The sequence below is a fragment of the Panicum virgatum genome, chromosome 7N (assembly GCF_016808335.1).
Source record: "Panicum virgatum strain AP13 chromosome 7N, P.virgatum_v5, whole genome shotgun sequence".
Lineage (NCBI taxonomy): Eukaryota > Viridiplantae > Streptophyta > Magnoliopsida > Poales > Poaceae > Panicum > Panicum virgatum.
In genome coordinates this window covers 19,448,229-19,466,304 of record NC_053151.1, presented here as the reverse complement: position 1 = coordinate 19,466,304, position 18,076 = coordinate 19,448,229, and the positions used below count along the sequence as shown (strand labels likewise).

The following is an 18,076-nucleotide window of genomic DNA, read 5'->3' as shown; positions in this document are numbered from 1 at the left end:
AATATAGCGATTTTGATGGCCCTCCGATAAAACGTATAACTATTGCCAACATTAATAGCGTGTGATGTGCGGGGCTGATGGATGGCAGCTCCAGTGGCACAGCCCCAAGCCCCCAACCGGCGGCTACCAGGAGATCCGGTGCACCAGTGGCGGCATGTCCGTAGTGAACTGATAAATGCATTTCACTGGTGTTGGACCTATCCAGACCGATCCCGGTGACCCGTCGTGGTTGTTCACGATTCATGAGGCCACTCCCAATGCATTGGGTCTTGAGGTTGAGTCTTGAGTGGGAAGACCCAACTTAAAACCCAACATTCCCAATGCATTGGGTCTTGATGTTAGGTCCTGAGTGGGAAGACCCACCTTAAGACCCAGGGTTGGGAGAATAAAATCAGGTCTTACTGTATCGGTAGTTGTGAAGACCTTGGATCTTGATTAAGACCTAGGTCTTGCCTTTGGCTCATTTAATTGACTGCCACATCACTTCTTCCCTGCCACATCAGCCCAAGGCCCAAAGATAAGACCCAACATTGGGATAGGCCTGAGTGGGCTCTGGATGGTCCGGGTGAACTGATGATTGTGCTAGCTCCGAAAGAGAAGCCGGCCTGCTTGCACCCGGCTGTGAAGCCCGGGTATGTATATATACTATGTATTAGCAAGTCGAGGACACACTGATAGCATCTGGACACAACGAGGAATTTGTCCCACACCGTGAGTCTGTTGTGTTTGAAAAAAAAGACTTGCGGATATATTTTCTGTTTATCCATTTTATTCTTCGCTACATGCACGGCCACAAACTTGCCGTTGCCCGTGTCAACATGCCATCCTAGGCTCAGCAGAGCACACCCACTCAAACACACTCATCAGCGCGCAGACACACCCAGAGGCCTCGCCATGAACACGCATAACTCAGCCCCCATGTAAATACCTAGGACATATAGTAGTGGCACAAGATATAGCTCGTTCCGGTAGTAGAAAACATGCATGCGAATATGCGATGTCATGGACTCATGGGTCGCCTCTCGGCTTTCCCACCAGTCATGGCCCCGAGCACTGGCTCTGGCAGCCAACGCCACAATACTTGGCGCCGAGCCCGCAGAAGCCGAACTGGCTGCAGCAGAGGCCATTGGCACATAAGGCACCACCGCCCTGGATGCCGCACCGCTGAACTGTCTTCACCGGTTCCACAGTGGTGGGGCTCCCATGGCAGTTGCTCTGACAGCCAACGCCGCAGTACTGGGCGCCGAGCCCGCAGAAACCGAATTGACTGCAACAGAGGTTGTTAGTGCACATGGCGCCGCCAGCCTGAATGCCGCACTGCTCACCTACCTTCACCAGCTCCACGCCAGCGAGAGTGGGTGTGGGTGCGGGCGCAGGACCCTCATGACAGTTGCTCTGGCAGCCGAAGCCGCAGTAGGCTGGACCGGACCCGCAGTAGCCGAACCTGCTGCAGCAGCGGCCGTCACCGCAAACAGCGCCGCCGACCTAGATGCCACAGGTCGGCACCGCCTGGGCCTCCGTGGCCGCCGCCAAGTAGACAAGGGCAAGCGCCGTCAACACCAGGATCTTTGCGGCTGGGCCCGCTGTTGCAATGATGCGCTTCGGTGAATTTTCAGCCATCTTGAGTTGGTTTGCTTTCCGCATATATATGATGATGAATTGATGATCATGCGCGCCAGGGCCACTTTATATAGAGCTTGGGAACCTAGTGTTGTCCGCGATAATAACCGGGTATCATATCGAATCCCGCCTTCACTGTGTTCAAACCACCCAAAAGCATTAAGCCCTCGGTCACTCCGGTCTAATCAAGTCTCTGGGAGGCACATGCCTTCGGTATAAACAACGACAAATATTTTTTCAGAAAGAATATTCGATCACGGATGCAAGTATATAGTTTTTTTTTTACTCAACAAGTATAGGGTTTTTGATAAGGGAGTACAGGGTTAATCCCCGTGCCACTGGATATAGGGTGCTGCCACAACCAGCGCCTACAACTAGACTCGCTAGCTGTACTCCCTCGGTCTCAGAATATGTTAGTTTTGTTCTAAATCAAGCTTTCGAAACTTTAACCAAGTTTATAGAAAAAAATACAAATAATTATTGTACCAAATAAGTTTAGGAAATTTAACTTATTATGATAAAACTAAAATGATATTTATTTTGAGACAGGTAAAACTTGGTTTCTTTATATTAAAACGGACGGAACAAAAACATCGGCCGCTCGGTCCTAGGACACACTCATACGCTTCCTTCGCTTCTTTTCCGCGTAAGCAGTGGCGGTGCTTTATTAGCACCACCATGTCCTCCTAATCCGTTTGCTATTGTTAACAGCAATAATTTAAGGAATTGCATCCAACCAAGAGCTATACGGTAGCTCCAAGACACATACATATTTACTATTTAGACCGCTGAGGTGGTGTAATACTATCTAGGTCCTATTTGTGACGCTGCAGTTAAAATATAAGCAAACGAGAGATCGTAATAATGATCAACGGTTCCAGTACAGTGGCTCTACATGATTTTTTTTTGAAAAAAAAAGAGTGCACCGGCAAACTATCGTGTTTAGCATTGACATCGTTATGTACCAGCCTCGATGTAACTGTGTCCAACCATCGATCTGCTTGAGGCTTGCATTGCCTCGGTTGCTCCGGTGTGTCCAGTTAACAATAGTCCCAGCCATCAGTTGCTGGGTAAAACAAATCAGAGGTGCGTAGGCGGAACACCAGTCCTCTCAGTGTTTGGTGATTGCATGTTAATTAATAATTGTTGCACAAAACGGCGAAATAGGGTACATATTTATATAGTCTAGATGATCTAGCCGGCTCCCTTGCTTTTATCAACAACCCAAATAGATTACAAACAGCATATACTAAATCTACGCGTGAGCTACAAGAACCAGGAGCCGGTCAAGGCAATCCAAACTATATTTATTACAAAGTTTGTTTACCAACTAACACTATGAAGTTGTGCAAGCCTTGCTTCGCTCTTAATCATCAGAAAGAAATCCTTCTTTTAGAAATATGCTTTGAATGCATCGATCCGTAACACAAGATAAGAGCATCTCCAAGAGATTGTCTAAATTTGACTAGCTAAATTCTTATTTAGCTAGCCATTTAGCCAAGAGTTCCCCTCTATAATGTGATTCTATCCAACAGACTAGCCAAATTCCCACACAGCTAGCCCTTTAGATTTTTTTTCACCCAGACTTATCCTACCCTTTCCTTTCCTTTCCCTCTCTCTCTCCAGGTGGGGCCCGGCCACCAGCGGTCGCCGGCGGGTTCGGTGGCGATTGCCAGCGAGGCCGGCACCACCACGAAACTGTTGGGGTGTGCGAGCGGACGAGGTTGACGACAGGCGGGCGCTGGTGGTTGAGGTCCCACGCCGCCTTTGTGGCACCATCTTGAGAAGCTCATCCTCGTCGACGTCTCACCATGGCTGCAGGCGTCGGGGATCTGGGACGAGAGGAAGGTGAAGGGGAGGAGAGAGAGAGACAGGAGCATGTGCACGTTAGATGGATTGGACTTCGGAGTGGCCTGGTCCGGCTGGACCTAGTGGATGGGCTACTCGCATGGGCTGATGCGTTGCTGCGGGTGGAGAGCGCCCGGGCGCCTGGACACCCGGAGGCCAGCATTCCTGAATTGTAAGTCCATTTCTGGATCAAGGTTCCCGGAGGGTCCAATTATAAAAATCATTTTCTAATAAGACTAAATTACAAAAAAAAACTGACCGCTTGGGGCACATGGCACACTGTGCATCTGTGACGCTGCAGCTGCCATCAGGGAATGAACATATGCAACTCTCATAAAAAATATTGGGGGCTCCACATAAAAAAATAAACAATAGACACTCCTCTCTTCTAGTAACTGAGCCTGACGGCCTCGGTCCTTCGGCAAGTACAATCGTGCTCCAAAAACACTTTTTGTTCACCAATAAGAGTCGACTCAAAAGTTTACATCAGTTCATTATCTTTCTCCTACATGAGTGGCCTCCTCTAGTTGAGTGCGCCAACTTGGACCTTGCATCACTTTCTTTTAGCCACTAGAGAAGCCCTAACAGCATCTACATCCATGTGGCCATGCCCTATCTGCCACCATCAACTTAGAGTCGTGAATCTCGAGGTATGCTGATGTAGCGCTACCGTTCATTGCTAGGTGGATTTTTTTGTCAGGCATGTGGCATTGCCTACTGAGGGCACCTCACCTAGGCGTGCTCCTTCCTGCCGCACGCCATTGAATGTGGCCTCCGCTGCCTTTTCTCCCTTGAGGGTCATCCAACCCCGCCGTCGCCGCCTCTTTTTTCAGCTGCATCCGTCTCCCTCTGGTGTCGTCCAACTCTGAAACCACCATTTCTTCGCCGCATGCCATCAAACACCACAGCCACCACCTCCCTGTATCACGCCATTCACCCCCCCCCCCTCAATTCCCCTCAAAACAAACAGGCCCCTACCATGTCATTCAAACCCGTCGCCCTCTTCTCAAGCTTGCGCATCTCCCCCGTGCACAAGGTTGTGGGGCTATGGCAGGGGTGAAAAGTGTCTAGGCTTGCTTGTTGCCTCCCCAGTGCTGGGGAAGATGGGGCCACAATGGAGGAAGAACCGAAGAAGAGGAAAAAACGAAACCAGTTAAAGAAACAAAGCTCATGGCAGAGAGGTCACATGGATGGTGGACAAGGAAGGACCGAGGCGAGATATATACTACTAGGGAGGATGTGTGCCCCGCCATGCGCGAAGGGCTATGCGAACATCCCTGGCCCTCTGACCGTTGTGACCGCAGCGTAGGCCGACCACCTGAGCTGGCCTCAGCTAGATCCCTGTCGGGGCGAGCGGCAGCAATGCTCACAGCAGAGCCTCCCCCCACCCCCATGTCGTTGCCGTCAAAGGCAACACCGTGGTCGTTCGCTCGTCTGTACAGGCCGCTGCACCGTGTCTCATCACTAGTTGAAGCCGCCACTAAACCCCGCTGCCATCTATGGTGAGACTGCAGCACCCGCGTTCCTTCACCCGGTCGCACGATCCTCCCCTCCATTTGAATCCTAATCCCTTTTCTCTCTCCACTTTGTTGCCTCTGCCGGTCGTGCAAGAGGGGGGGAACCCTATCCGCTGCGGGTCGAGCTGCATTCATGCGCGCGCAACATCGGTTCCCTCAGCTGGGCCGAAATCCAGGCCCAGCTACGCGGAAGGAAGGAGCGGGACACATGTCGCAACTAATGGGAAGGGTGAATGTGAGGCCTCCTTTTCCTTGCAGGGTATGAACTTGAGTATGCTCTAGAAGGAAGCTGTCTCTCTAGGCACAGGACTGGTCCGCATTTTGAACAACGTTACTAGTAGCTGACCCTTGTATCGATGATGCATGGCAAACATTATACCTTCGCTTGTACATGTGGATTTTTCATTGTGCATCTGCCCCACACATCACACGCTATACATTGCCATGCGTGGATACGCCAAGCACATGGTACGCTAGCATCTAGACACAGTAAGAAATCGATCCCGCAGAGAAGCACAGAATTGTGCCACACAGCTGCCATACAATTGTCCGTGTTCCTTCTCCTTTTATTCTTTTTTTCTATAAAATAGGAGGAGCTAAGGCTCCTACTGATTATATATTAAGTAAACAAAAAGTTGAACAAATGAACAATAAAAGGAAAGAGAAACTAAGGCCTATTACAAAATCAAGTGATCGACTCTAGCCACTAAGCAATCTGAGAAGCTATCGATAGTTTTGTGTTGACAGCTGCTATTGCACGTTTTTATGCCATCAACACCTGCATCTTATGGGCAAAAAGATAAAATCAACATAGGGGTAGAGGTTATTTCTAACCTTTTCCACAAGTGTTGGTGAAATTATGCATGCAGGTAATCTATTACAAGTTCAGGGGCTAAAATGCACAAAACAGCAAAGTCCAGATCTAGCCCAGTCCAGCCCAAGGAGGAAAGGCCCAAAATCCGAAGATAGTTCAGGGACCAAACAAAAAGACCACGGGCCGGGCCAAGAACCGAGGCCCAGGAACAGCACCAACTTGTCCGGACCACTCTATACGAAGCTCTCGAAGTCCACTTTCCAACGGATCCAACCCCAGGCCCATCAGAGCCCAGGAGGGGTCGGCCAACCTAGGAATGGCCCGGCCCAAGTCCAGCCGGTGAGGTCGGTTTGCTACCGACTTAACCAAGGCGGTTGCGGCAGTTACCGCCTCGGCGAGGACACATGGCGCTGTCAGGGAGGAGGAGTAGCCCTTAAGCAAGGAGAAACTCCACATGGCCAAATTTCCTCCTCCTATAAATAGATGGCCACTCCCTCCTCTCATTCACACACCACACACCATCATGTAGGCTAGAGCATAGGGTTTCCTTGTTGTACACCTAGTTCAATAAGAGAGAGTGGAGAGTGAAGTAGAAGGCGGGAAGGAGCTCTAGAGTTCTGCCGGTATGCCTCTTCCTTCTTGTATTTCAGTAGTACTTTAGTTTAGTTATATTGAATATTATTCAAGTACTACTTTACTCTAGTTAAGTTATGCTTGAGTTATTTCATTATGACTTTGCCCTAGTTGAAGTGCTGTGACTTATCTTGTGTGCATTACCTCTAGGTTAGTCCCTATTACGGTACGGGAATGCTGCCCGCTAGAAATAGTGGTTGCTTTAGTGTTCTTAGTTTTAGCGCAACACTAAAGTAGTAAGCTTAATAGCTTAGACGTGGTGTCTAGGTTATTAGTTTACCTGTATATGCTGCGTGTTCCCACTGTCCAGGGCAAGTGCTGGTGTAGAGGTGGTGACAGCCCTCAAGATTGCCACAGTCCCCCCAGTCCGGATGCGGAGTAGGCGAAGCCCGGTAGCAGCGACCAGGCCGGTGCCCGAAGTACCCTCTGATAGGATTAAAATTAAGCTTTCCTTCGACACTGATCACACTAGTTATCCTCTCTATCTCTTAGCCCGTTCGTTTCCATGTGGGTGTGTGTGTCCTTGGGTAGTGCGGTTGAGGAGATAGCGCTCCGTTCCCTGTGGAAATACGATACCCTGGAATACTCCCGAGTGAAGTGCTATGATGTTAGTTCGTCCGCTTGTGGATTTATCTGCGTGCGATAGCAAACATCAACATTTTGCACGATGGATAACCTGTGCAATTTCTTTCTTGAAGGTGTCCTTGCATTTTTGTACTTGAGTTTGCTCATTCCTGAAAAAATGTGGCCATTTCTTGTTTTCCAAATACTCCATGACATTAGGACAATAATTTCCATGAAGAAACGAACTCCAAGCTTCATTCTGAGGAAATCCAGGACTAAAAAGGGATTGCTTGTTTGAGGCATATGTAAACCAATCATCAACCAACATTGTTTAGCAAATGGGGACTCAATAAACAGATAAACAAGGGTCTCGAATGTATTTTGCGGTACAGAGGACGCATGAATATTCTTGAAGGACCATTTTCTGACGCCGCAACATGCCTTGTGTTCAAACGATCAATAAGTAGCAGCCAGAAAAATATCTTGTGTTTAAGCTGACTGCAAGTGTTCCAAACCCAGTTAAAACTTGAATGAATTATTTTGTGACCTGTTAAAAAATTATACGCCTTGGAGGATTGATAGTTGGGGGAACCTCAAATATAAGTCCAATATCATTTTCTCCTTGTGAAAGATCCAAATTCTGTAGAGACTCTTGTAATTCCAGATATTGTGCATAGACTTGTGCAGATAAAGGAAGATGAAAAATGTCATGCAAGTTGTCAGCCTCTTTTGCTGCTGCTAGGGAAATATTTTTGTTTTTAGCAAAGGAGAATGACTCTGGATATCTGTGCTGAGGCTCCACATCACCCCACAAATCTTTCCACAAAAGGACTGTGCTTTATTTCATACATCAACAGCTTCTAAACCTTTTTTAATGTGCAAGAGATTTAGTATAGATCTCCACCAAAAGATTTTTTTTACTTCTGTTGGTAGTCTTCCATTTTTGTAGCATGCTGCATCTCCGTTTTATTCTTGGCGACATGCAATACATTTTATTCTTGGCTACATGCAAGAAATTAAATGTGCTACCACTTGTAGCACCCATCCACAAATTAAACTCGCCACTGCCCGCGTCAACGTGCCATCCCACGCGCGGCGGAGCACGGACACTCAAATGCACACAACACAACACAAATGACATGACACACCCGGCGGCCTCGCTATGAACTCGCATGACTCGATCAGGGGGCCCCATGTAAATACTAGGATACATAGTTGTGGAACAAGGTTTTTTTTAGATAAAGAGTGGTGGAACAAGGCTAGCTTGGTCTCAATAGTAGAAAATAAACATGCATGCGCATGGGACTGACCGACGCCACGGCGTGACAGCCACTTCCTTGGTTTTCACGGTCATCACGGACCCAAACACTGGCTCTGACAGCCGACACCACAGTATTTGATGCCGAGCCCGCAAAACCCGAACTGGCTGCAGCAGAGGCCATTGGCGCACACTGCACCGCCGGCCTGGACACCGCACTGTGGGTCCGCCTTCACCGGTGTGGCGGCGGCGAGACCCTCATGGCAGTTGCTCTGACAGTTGAGGCCGCAATACCCTGGGCCGGACCCGCAGTAGCCATACATGCTGCAGCAACGACCGTCGCCACACACGGAGCCGCCGGCTTGCCAGCCGCACTGCGGCCCGCCGCACGGCGCCTGGGCCTCCGCAGCCGCCGCGAGGTAGGCAAGGGCAAGCGCCGTCAGAGCAAGGGCCTTCGCAGCTAGGCCTGCTGTTGCAATCATGCATTTCGGTGAATTTTCAGCCATCTTGATTAGCTATCCGCCTATGGTGATGATTATGCGGCAGGGATGTCTTATATAGAGCTTGGGAACCTCAAGTATGTCCACAATGATAACCAGGTGTCCGTTATATAGGAGTCTCAATGTAATTGTGTGCAGGGATTAAAATGATGATAAATGTCAGAAAACAAGAATGATGATGTACTAGAATTTTGCATATTTATGAAATGGATGAATAAGAAAATAGTTTAATACGGTTGTGAAATCAATTACAAATGACAGTTTTTATGTTTTCCTAAACACGAAACAGTTTCGAATCCCGTTTTCACTGTGTCCAAGACTCCAATCATACAAACGCATTACGCTCTCGGTTACTCCGATCTAGCTAACCACACAAGCCTTCGGTATGAACAAAGAAATGTTCCTTCTGAAAGGATATACGATCACGTAAGTACAGGGTTAAAGCGGTATCATTGGATATTACAAAGGTGCAGGCTGCCACCAGCGCACACTGCTAGACTAGACTCAGGTACTTCGGTATATTTTGTCTCCAAATCTTTTTGCATGACGTTGGTTAGACTAACTTTTGCCAAACCAACGTCATAAAAATAGGAGCGAGTAACTTCGTTTTGGTTACATTAAATTCGAACAAAAAAGCCCGACGCTCCCGGGACAGGCTTCCTTCGCTTCGATCTTTCCCCACGCACCTGCAGCGTAAGCTGTGACGGTGCTTCAGCAGTTCAGCACCACATATCTTCCTAATGCGTACCCGTGGACCGTTTTGTTAACAACAATAATAATTTTAAGGAATTGCATCAGACCAAGAGCAATACAGTAGCACCAGACACATATTTGGATAGCTTATCCTACATCCTGCCGTGGTGATCTAGTTAAAATATAACCAAATAAGAGACAGCGCAATAATGGTCAACAATTTTAATTAGTCTTGGTTTCCAGATTTATCTACAAGCTTAAAAATAATCTCTCAAAATTATCAAATTGTGCAGGAGCACAGATTGATAGAACTAGACTTGGAAAATATCTATATTTGGCATCTCAGCTCTTCACGAAGTCTAATTTTGACCCCAAACTCCAAAACTGTCTAAAGTTGGTACCTCAACTTTCAAAACCGTCTAAAATTGGTACCTCAACTTTCAATACCGTTCAATTTTCGCCCTTGAGCCTAGTTTTGGTGGTTTTGAGGTGAGTGGCAGTGGGTTTTAGCTTGAATTTCGTCACCTATCGCTATCACAGGGGCTCCAATTAGTGGGTCCCACTTTGCCACTGCCACCCCCGGCCTCCTCTGCATCACCTATGGCAGCCTCCTCACCAAAACTAAAAACCGCTGCCATGTCACCTCAAAACCACCAAAAGCAGGCTCAAGGTGAAAATTCAGTGGTATTGAAAGTTGAGTTGTCAACTTTAGACGGTTTTGAAGTTGTGGGTCAAAATTAGACTTCGTGAAGAGTTGAGGGATCCTTGGATCAACTATGTTGGGCTCATGCCCTTTGTGGCTGCCTGGACCATCCCATTGTTGGAGATACACCCAAGAGGCAATCATACCTCGGCCGGAATTTTATCTGAGAAGGCTTGGAACACTAATAGGCTTCTGGCGCGACAGCCCATTAGCGGGATCTATATGATGAGGGAAATGGTATGTGGGTGAATTCAATTCACTAGCCACAAACCCTAGCCGTTGTCACCACCTCTCAACCTTCCCACAGAGCCTTAGCGGAGCGTGTGGTGTTAGCACATCAGCACACAGCATTCCCGCGCATGTACATGTGGACTTCAAGGAGGGGGGGGGGCCTCTGTTGTGACTATAGTGTTGATTGGCGGGACAAGGAGGATCCAAACAGGTTAGGGACTAAACTTAGTCCTGCAAATAAAGGGATCCAAACAGGCCAGCACTACAATAGATATAGCTATCCTTGCTGGCTCATCACTGCCGGTTATCCTAAATCCGATAGTAGTATAGGTATCACTGCCGGTTATTAACAAGAACATGCAGTGATAGCCACTATACTTATCACCCGGCAGTGATCTATCATTGTCGGTTATTTACATGAACTGGGAGTGATAGATGATCATTCACTACCGGTTATTGTTAATAACCAGCAGTGATGTGTTGATTGGGACTTTTCAAACCCACAAAATTTTGAAACTTTAAAATAATCTCGAATAAAAAATAGTCTACATAAAAGTTGTAGACCTCGACCAAACCTACAACTTCGTAGTTCACAAGATTTTCATTTGAGGTCGTTTGGTAATGATATTTGCATTTCAAATTTCAAATTTAAAATTTCAAAACTTTAAAAGGACCTCCGATGAAAAAATGAGCTATACAAAAGTTGTAGATCTCGACCAGATCTACAACATTGTAGTTGAAAAGGTTTTCATTTGAGGCTTTTTGACATATAAATTTGCATTTTAAATTTCAAATTTAAAAAATTCAAAACTTTGAAATGATCTCAGATGAAAAAATAGTCTGTATAAAATTTGTAGATCTCGATCATATCTACAACTTTGTAGTTGACAAGATTTTTATTTGAGGTTGTTTTGGTAATGATATTGGTGTTTCAAATTTGAAATTTAAAATTTCAAAACTTTGTAAATGATCTCGGATGAAAAAATAGTCTATATAAAAGTTATAGATCCCGACCAGATCTACAACTTTGTAGCTGAAAACATTTTCATTTGAGATTGTTATAACTATCAAATGGGTAATATAAGATACTAGTACAATGCCCATGCGTTGCGACGGGTGTTGACAATTAAGCTGTTGGAAATTTATTTGATAAAGATAGTATGCTTGCTCCCTAGCTCTTAGTATGTGACAACTATGAGTTGCAAAATGAACGAAGATAATATAATGAAGCATGAAACAAAACTGAGTTACCAAGTGTAATTCGAGCAAATATTTCACGTACAAAAGGTTTCATTGATGGTCCTAAAATAAATTATCTAAACAAACGATTAGAGAACTGCTACTTCTGTCTGGTAGTAAGAGTTCGTGCCTTGTAGTGTTATGCGGTCCTCTAATTTGGAAGATTATGTATTACGAATACGCACACAGTTGGAAAAAGTTGAAGTCCAAGTAGAACCATTATCACACAATTTCGTAGCAGAAATACTGATAATTTTCCATCTTTATTTTGAGACACAAATAATCATTTTCTTTTGATCATCACCGATGCACAAGATTGATTACGGTGGTGTTGATTTCAACTACTATGATATATCCAAATGCATCAATCAAACAATGCCAAAATAAAGAAAATTCAACGTATATACAATACATATTTGAGAAAGGGGTAAACTGACCCTGCAATAGAAAAAAAGCCCTTGCCAGTTTCTTAAACCTTCCTCAGTTTTAGCTCGTCCCTACTATATATAGCACAAAAAATTTGTGATTGAGGATTACAGCAAGTGAAGGAAGTTCACCGTTGCCCCACAATTGTGTAAAGATACCACAATTCATTGTACCTTCACTCTTATGATCTGCTATTCCATGTTGCCACTACAGCAGCGACATCCCTTGTACGATGCCACATGTATTACGCATGTGTAATTTCCAATTTGGTGAACAAACTAACAAATAATCAAATCAACTTTTTTTTAACCAAACTATGAATCGACTTAAGCTAGTAGGTATATTCATGAATCAACAAGGTTCGAAAAAGCGCGATTAAGCGCGTCGCTTAGCAGCTAAGCGCTCAATTAAGCGTGGCGCCTCCCTGATCTGCTCTGCTGCCCGCCCCGCCCCTCCCCCGCCGCTGCCAGGCCGCCTGCTCTGCTCTGCAGCCCGCCCCGGCCCTCCCCCGCCGCCGCCCGGCCGCCTGCTCTGCTCTCCTCTCCTCTCCTGCTGCCCGCCCCACCCCTCCCCCGCCGCCGCCTGCTCTGCTCTGCCCGCCCCGCCAGGCCTGCTCTGCTCTGCCCGCCCCGCCAGGCCGCCTGCTCTGCTTTCCTGATCTGCTGCCCGCCCTGCCAACCCCCGCCTGCAGGGGAGCAGCACAGCACAGCAGGGGAGGGGAGCACACGGAGGGAGCAGGACAGCAGGGGAGCACAACAGCACAGCAGGGGAGGGGAGCACACGAAGGGGAGCAGCATAGCACAGCAGGGGAGCAGGGGAGCACAGCACAGCAGCACTTAAGAAACTAATTATTTTGTTGCACTTTGTGTAGGTACACCTGCTCTCAAGAAAAGAAGAGGACAAGAGACAAGAAATTACTACTGTAAGACACCTATCCCCTTTTTTAAGCTATATAATTAGATTTTTAACAATATTAGCAAAAACGCTTAATCGCGCGTAATAACGCTTAAGCACGCTTAAGCTTTTTCACGGCTCGAGCGCGCGCTCAGCGCGTAGCGCTTTTTTGAACCTTGTGAATCAATCTTCACCAAAGGGTCTGGGCTTAAAGTAAGAACATAAAAATAGTAGTACAGGACAGGTATGCAGGCTGTATATATATTATAGCATGGGTAGTCTGAAAGAACAGTGCAGAATGAACAGAAGCATCATTGTCAGTTATGCAAATTGCTATATGACAGATCCTAGCCTGAACTGAACCCTAAGAAAAAATCTGCATAGGTCACACCATTTGTCACCTCAGTCTGCCTAGCTTAAGTTCTATGATAGGCCTAACAAAACATACTACTCGAGAATTCTGCAGGGATTTAAATCCATTTGCTGTAATGGACATTAACACGCCAAGGACTTGTCTAATTGAGTTGATTAAATATTCAACATTTTTTTCTTGCAAATTAAAAGGAGAGGCTGTAGACATGTAGACAATTTCCTAACCAAGCGCACACCAAACAGTTACATAGATTGTTCAGTTCCAGAAGTCGTCTTCCTGGCTCCTGGGTCAAATTTCATTCACCTGCAGAAAAATTCCCTCCCCTTTCATCCTTTTCAGTATCAATGAAATCTCATCTTTATTTCCTTCGTTTCCTGCACTGGATTGTTGGAGTAATACCTATATTGACCTCAATAAGTGAGTCTGTACATGCCATAACGAAATAATGAAACTCGAGGAACAAGAAGAAAATTATCTGGCCAAAGGAATTATCTGGGACAAATTTCATAGCCAACTTTTTGCAGATAACAACAAGTAATGTTTATTTGCTAAAATGATTCGAGAAATGACTTCCATGATGTTCCTAAAATTTGTTTTAAGGGCCACCGAATCATTTAGTACTTTCAAATTTCAATGATCCAATGTAGAACAGAACTTTCGTAGTCCATGCTAAACATAATGACTTGTTTATAGCTGTCAAGTAATGGAGTGGAAAAAGAACATAGCTGGTCTTAAATTGTATCTGAACCCAAACCCATACAATTATCACACAAATTTTCTGCCGTACCCAAGTTGAGTCACTGTCCATAACTGTTGTCATCTAAAAAGAATCATTGGGCATTCCTAGTTTGGGGTCTGAAACTGCAATTGGAGTTTGTTTGGACGACTTGAGTGATTGAAAACTAAATTGTATTTGCAGTCACACTGACACTGATTGAAGAGCTCCCTGACCCTCACGAGAAAATCCCCTAAATCTCCACCGCATTATCTTGAATCCCAAATCGATATACACCTCTTGCTTGCAAAATTCCCCAAGTCCCTACCTCTGGCTCGTGTGACTCTACACAATCCCATCCTCCTGCTCACGAAATTTCCCTAATTCAACTCATGGAACCTAACTGGAACACAAGATCCCCATCGAGCACAGAATTCTCAATCAGAAACATACCAATGGAGAGTTTCCAAGTAGTATTTTCTTGTAGGGCTTGTCGGCAGGGGCTTGGGCGGCGTGGTTCACGCGCGAGGCGGCGCGGGCGAGGGACGGGGCGGGGCGGTCCCGCACGCCCGGCGCAGGCGGAGGCGACGTTGAACGAGGGGGCGGGGCGGGTCGGCGTGCAGCGAGAGAGGCGCCGCGGACGGCACCCCGACGACGAGGCGTGGCCTCCCGCAGCCACCCGCGCGAGGGCAGGCGGTGGTCGGCCGCTGCTCGCCTCTGCTCCCCGGCGGCGCGTCCGGCGCAGGCGGAGGCGGCGCGGGCGAGGGACGGGGCGGGGCGGGGCTGTCCCGCGCGGCCGACCAATCGGCAGCCGAGGGGGCGGGTCGGCGTGCAGTGAGAGGGACGGCCGGCGCCGCAGAGCCGGCGTCAAGGCGGAAGCAGGGCGGGGCGGGGCGGCCGGCGCCGCGGGGCGTGAAGGCGGAAGCGGGGCGCGGCGTGGAGCGACGGGGCCGGCAGGCGCCGGAGAGCTGGCGTCAAGGCGGAAGCCACGGCCGAAGTTTTTTTTGTTTTCGGCAGTTTCTTTTCGCTTTTTGACGGAGGTAGGAGGAGGAAAGGTAACGCAGGGAGAAACACGGAGGCAGGGTTAGGACTCAGTACGGTCTTTTTAGGTAGTTGAGATTTGAAGGTTAATGTTAAAAGTAACCTATCTCATCTCTATTCACAAGTGATGCTATAGCCTGGTGGTGGGGAGGGGTCATGCCATACTTCAGATCGTGGGTTCGAATTCTAGCAGAACCGCGTACGCTTATATTTGCGCGAAAAATGGCATGACTTATCGACTTGTGACGCAAGCATAATGAGGGCTTCCCAGATAATTTCAAATCTTAAGTTTATTCTTAACGATTCATGATTGTCGGCGTTAATTCTATTCACAAGCATGATGATCTACGGGATAGCGCGTCCGGGCCCGGATAGTAGCAAGAAAGACACAAGAATCTATACTGGTTCGGGCAACGTGCCGTACGTCTAGTGATGCTGCTCCTCGTGTATTCTTGCTCAAGTTTGTAGTAGGGGTTACAAACAATCGAGAGATGAAAGAATTCCCAAGTCTCTGGTTTAGGCTCGGAAAGGTGGCTGGTGGTGCTCTACGGTGAGCTTGAACAATCGAGAGAGGGAGGGATTCCCAAGTCTCTGGTTTAGGTTCGGAAAGGTGGCTGGTGGTGCTCTACGGTGAGCTTGTATGGTTTCAGTGTCTTCGATTGATTTCTTATCGCTTCTCTGATCTACCTCTCGCAGGAGGCCCTTCCCTTCTTTTATAGCACAAGGAGGGGAGGAAAAGGAATAAGGAAAAAAGTCTTCCGGGGTCAAAGCGCCGACGTCGCCTTCTTTCGTCGCCCTCGTCAGCTATGGTATGGTGCCCTGTCACTATAGGTGTCGTGTCGTACTGTAACTTCCACTGTAGACTGCTGGTCCGCACGTCTTGCACTGTTTTGGTCAGTCAAACTTGTCCATGGCGTCGAACCCTCAGTGGATCACCCGCGCCGCATCGGAGAGGCGTGTTTTGTCAACTCAATAGGGTATGGTGGACGTGACGGCACGGGATGGGCGGTGGCAGCGTAACCCGTTTTTTGGGGGAATAGTCTTACACTATAGCCACATCGTATGCGTCAGCAATATCATGATGCGCGTCATCTGGCACGTCTAATCGCACCGGAGTGGGTGGAAACGTGCGCGAGGATGGGGCATTAACTCTGTCGGTACCCCAGGACCGGGGTACCCCCTCTTGCTGTGTCTAGGCAAGAGCCTTGTGGTTATTCTTGACTACGTCCAAACAGCCGGACCCCTGCGGTCTAGAGCCCTGTTCACCCGACAATGGTCCCGGACCCGTCCCCCGGCTGGGAAAGGTCTGGGAGCACCACGTGTTCCGGAAGAAGCAGGCGCTCAGCCCGAACAGCCGGGGGCTCCGGACCTCCCTCGGAGGTCCGGACCCCCGCGGAGTCCCGGACCCCCCATGGGGTCCCGGACCCCCTGTATAGTAACCAGACCCCTCACTAAGGGAAGCAATTGACACCCCGACCCGGGGTGGTCCGGAGCTGCCACGTGTCTGCGCTTGCAGACACGTATATAAGGCCGCTTGGTCTCCATACTAAGGTTCACCTACCACTGCATTCATTGCGGTAGGTGGACGTCCGCATTGATATAGCAGAAGCCGAGGCGATTCTTTGACCAGGGGACACTATTGATCGCATATTACCAAGACGTATAGTGGAGCTGCTGGCGCCGCCCACGCCGCCCCTGTCAGTCTGCCATGACAGATGGACACGACGGCTCGTCTTCACCCATTATGACGCCTACATAATAGCCTTAACAGGCCACGCCGCTAGCTACGATTCCTCAACGGGCACCTTGCTGACGGGACAAGAGAAGACCTCCCTGAGTCAGAGGGGCAGCAGGGCATGGAAGCATATCGGAGAAAAGATTCACAACTATTGTAGCCATTTAAGTACTCTGCGCAGTATGCTACACAGTCACGTTGGGCCCACTTGTCGGGGCCTCAACGACCAATGTATCCGCACCCCTTGGTCTATAAAAGGGGGGCGCCCGCTAGAAGAAAACTCATGCTGAAAAAAGGCCAAGGCCAGGCAGAGGATAGGTTCATACACAACCAAGAACAATACTTCTCCCAGTGGATGTAGGGTATTACGCTACGGCGGTCCGAACCATTCTAGATCTTGTGTTCTTGTGTGCTTGCCTCAGTGCTAGATTAGCCTAATCGCCTAGTACTTCCCCGAGTTCTCCCTCACTAGGAATAGGCGGGTGCGTTCCGCCACCCGGCTGTGGGTACCCTAAAAATCCCGCGACAAACTCGCTGGGCCCCGCGATAGGTGAGAATCAGAGGGTTGGCCGGGGTGTTCGCTTCCCGCCCGTGCGCTTACCCTCGGTTCCCCCTCCGAGGGTTGGAACCCTCAGGAGAGGCAGAACGAGCGCGCGAGCCCGCTCGTCTGCGCAAACCTTCGGCGGCTCGCCTTTTATCTACGCTGGGCCATCGAGGTCCACGACTGCTTGGGCTTAGGCCTTTGGTTGTTTTGGCCTGTACTAGGCCTTATTTGGGGCCCCCTTTTATTTCCCCAACAGTAGTCCCCGAGCCTTCACGGTAGTGAATCACTACCGTGAAGGTTCAGTATTTGAGGGTTTGTATGGGAACGCTGTCAAGGCGCTTCCATAGCTGGAGTCCCCGAGCCTTCGTGGGAATGCGCGCATTCCCACGAAGGATTAAAGCTAGCGCTTGTCGGTATTTTTCCATGGGATGCGCCGTCTAGGCGCATCCATGGCTGTAGTCCCCGAGCCTTCGCGAGAATGCGTGCATTCTCACGAGGGCTTAATTTCGCTTACGCCTATGGGTTTCGCCCCCTTGACTCATTGACTAGCGACTGGGCCAGCGCAGCAGCGAGCAACTGGGGCAGTCCGGTCATTTTGCTTTTCGAAATCGGCCGCACAGTTCCCGGTCGTGCGTTCACGAGTCCCTGCAACTTCCGCGATGACACGACGGCATGTTCATAGGGTTCCTCCGATCGTGATGATAACCACCGCCTCCGCGGCGTCATGG

At 48.4% G+C, this 18,076-nt stretch overlaps 1 protein-coding gene, 1 long non-coding RNA gene and 1 pseudogene across 3 annotated transcripts; all 3 read right to left on the bottom strand.

Annotated features, from left to right (window-relative positions):
* LOC120680988 overlaps positions 1-1,293 on the bottom strand; it is a 49,032-nt pseudogene extending 47,739 nt beyond the window's left edge.
* Positions 1,294-8,349: 7,056 nt separating this feature from the next.
* On the bottom strand, positions 8,350-8,760 carry LOC120680987 (root-specific lectin-like). Its single transcript, XM_039962550.1, has one exon. The coding sequence runs from the start codon at positions 8,758-8,760 to the stop codon at positions 8,350-8,352; it is 411 nt and encodes a 136-aa protein (XP_039818484.1).
* Positions 8,761-13,183: 4,423 nt separating this feature from the next.
* Positions 13,184-15,385, bottom strand: LOC120680665. 2 transcript variants are annotated; one of them, XR_005677761.1, is made up of 2 exons: positions 14,482-15,385; positions 13,184-14,391 (listed from the first exon to the last, which is right to left on the bottom strand). It is a non-coding gene; the product is annotated as an uncharacterized LOC120680665 (long non-coding RNA). The 2 variants fall into 2 exon arrangements; XR_005677760.1 differs by having other exon boundaries at positions 13,184-13,712; positions 14,482-15,379.
* Between the last annotated feature and the right edge of the window lie 2,691 nt (positions 15,386-18,076).

Coding starts and splice junctions, on each gene's coding strand:
- LOC120680987 (XM_039962550.1), bottom strand. CDS start 8,760: ATGGCTGAAAATTCACCGAAATGCATGATTGCAACAGCAGGCCTAGCT.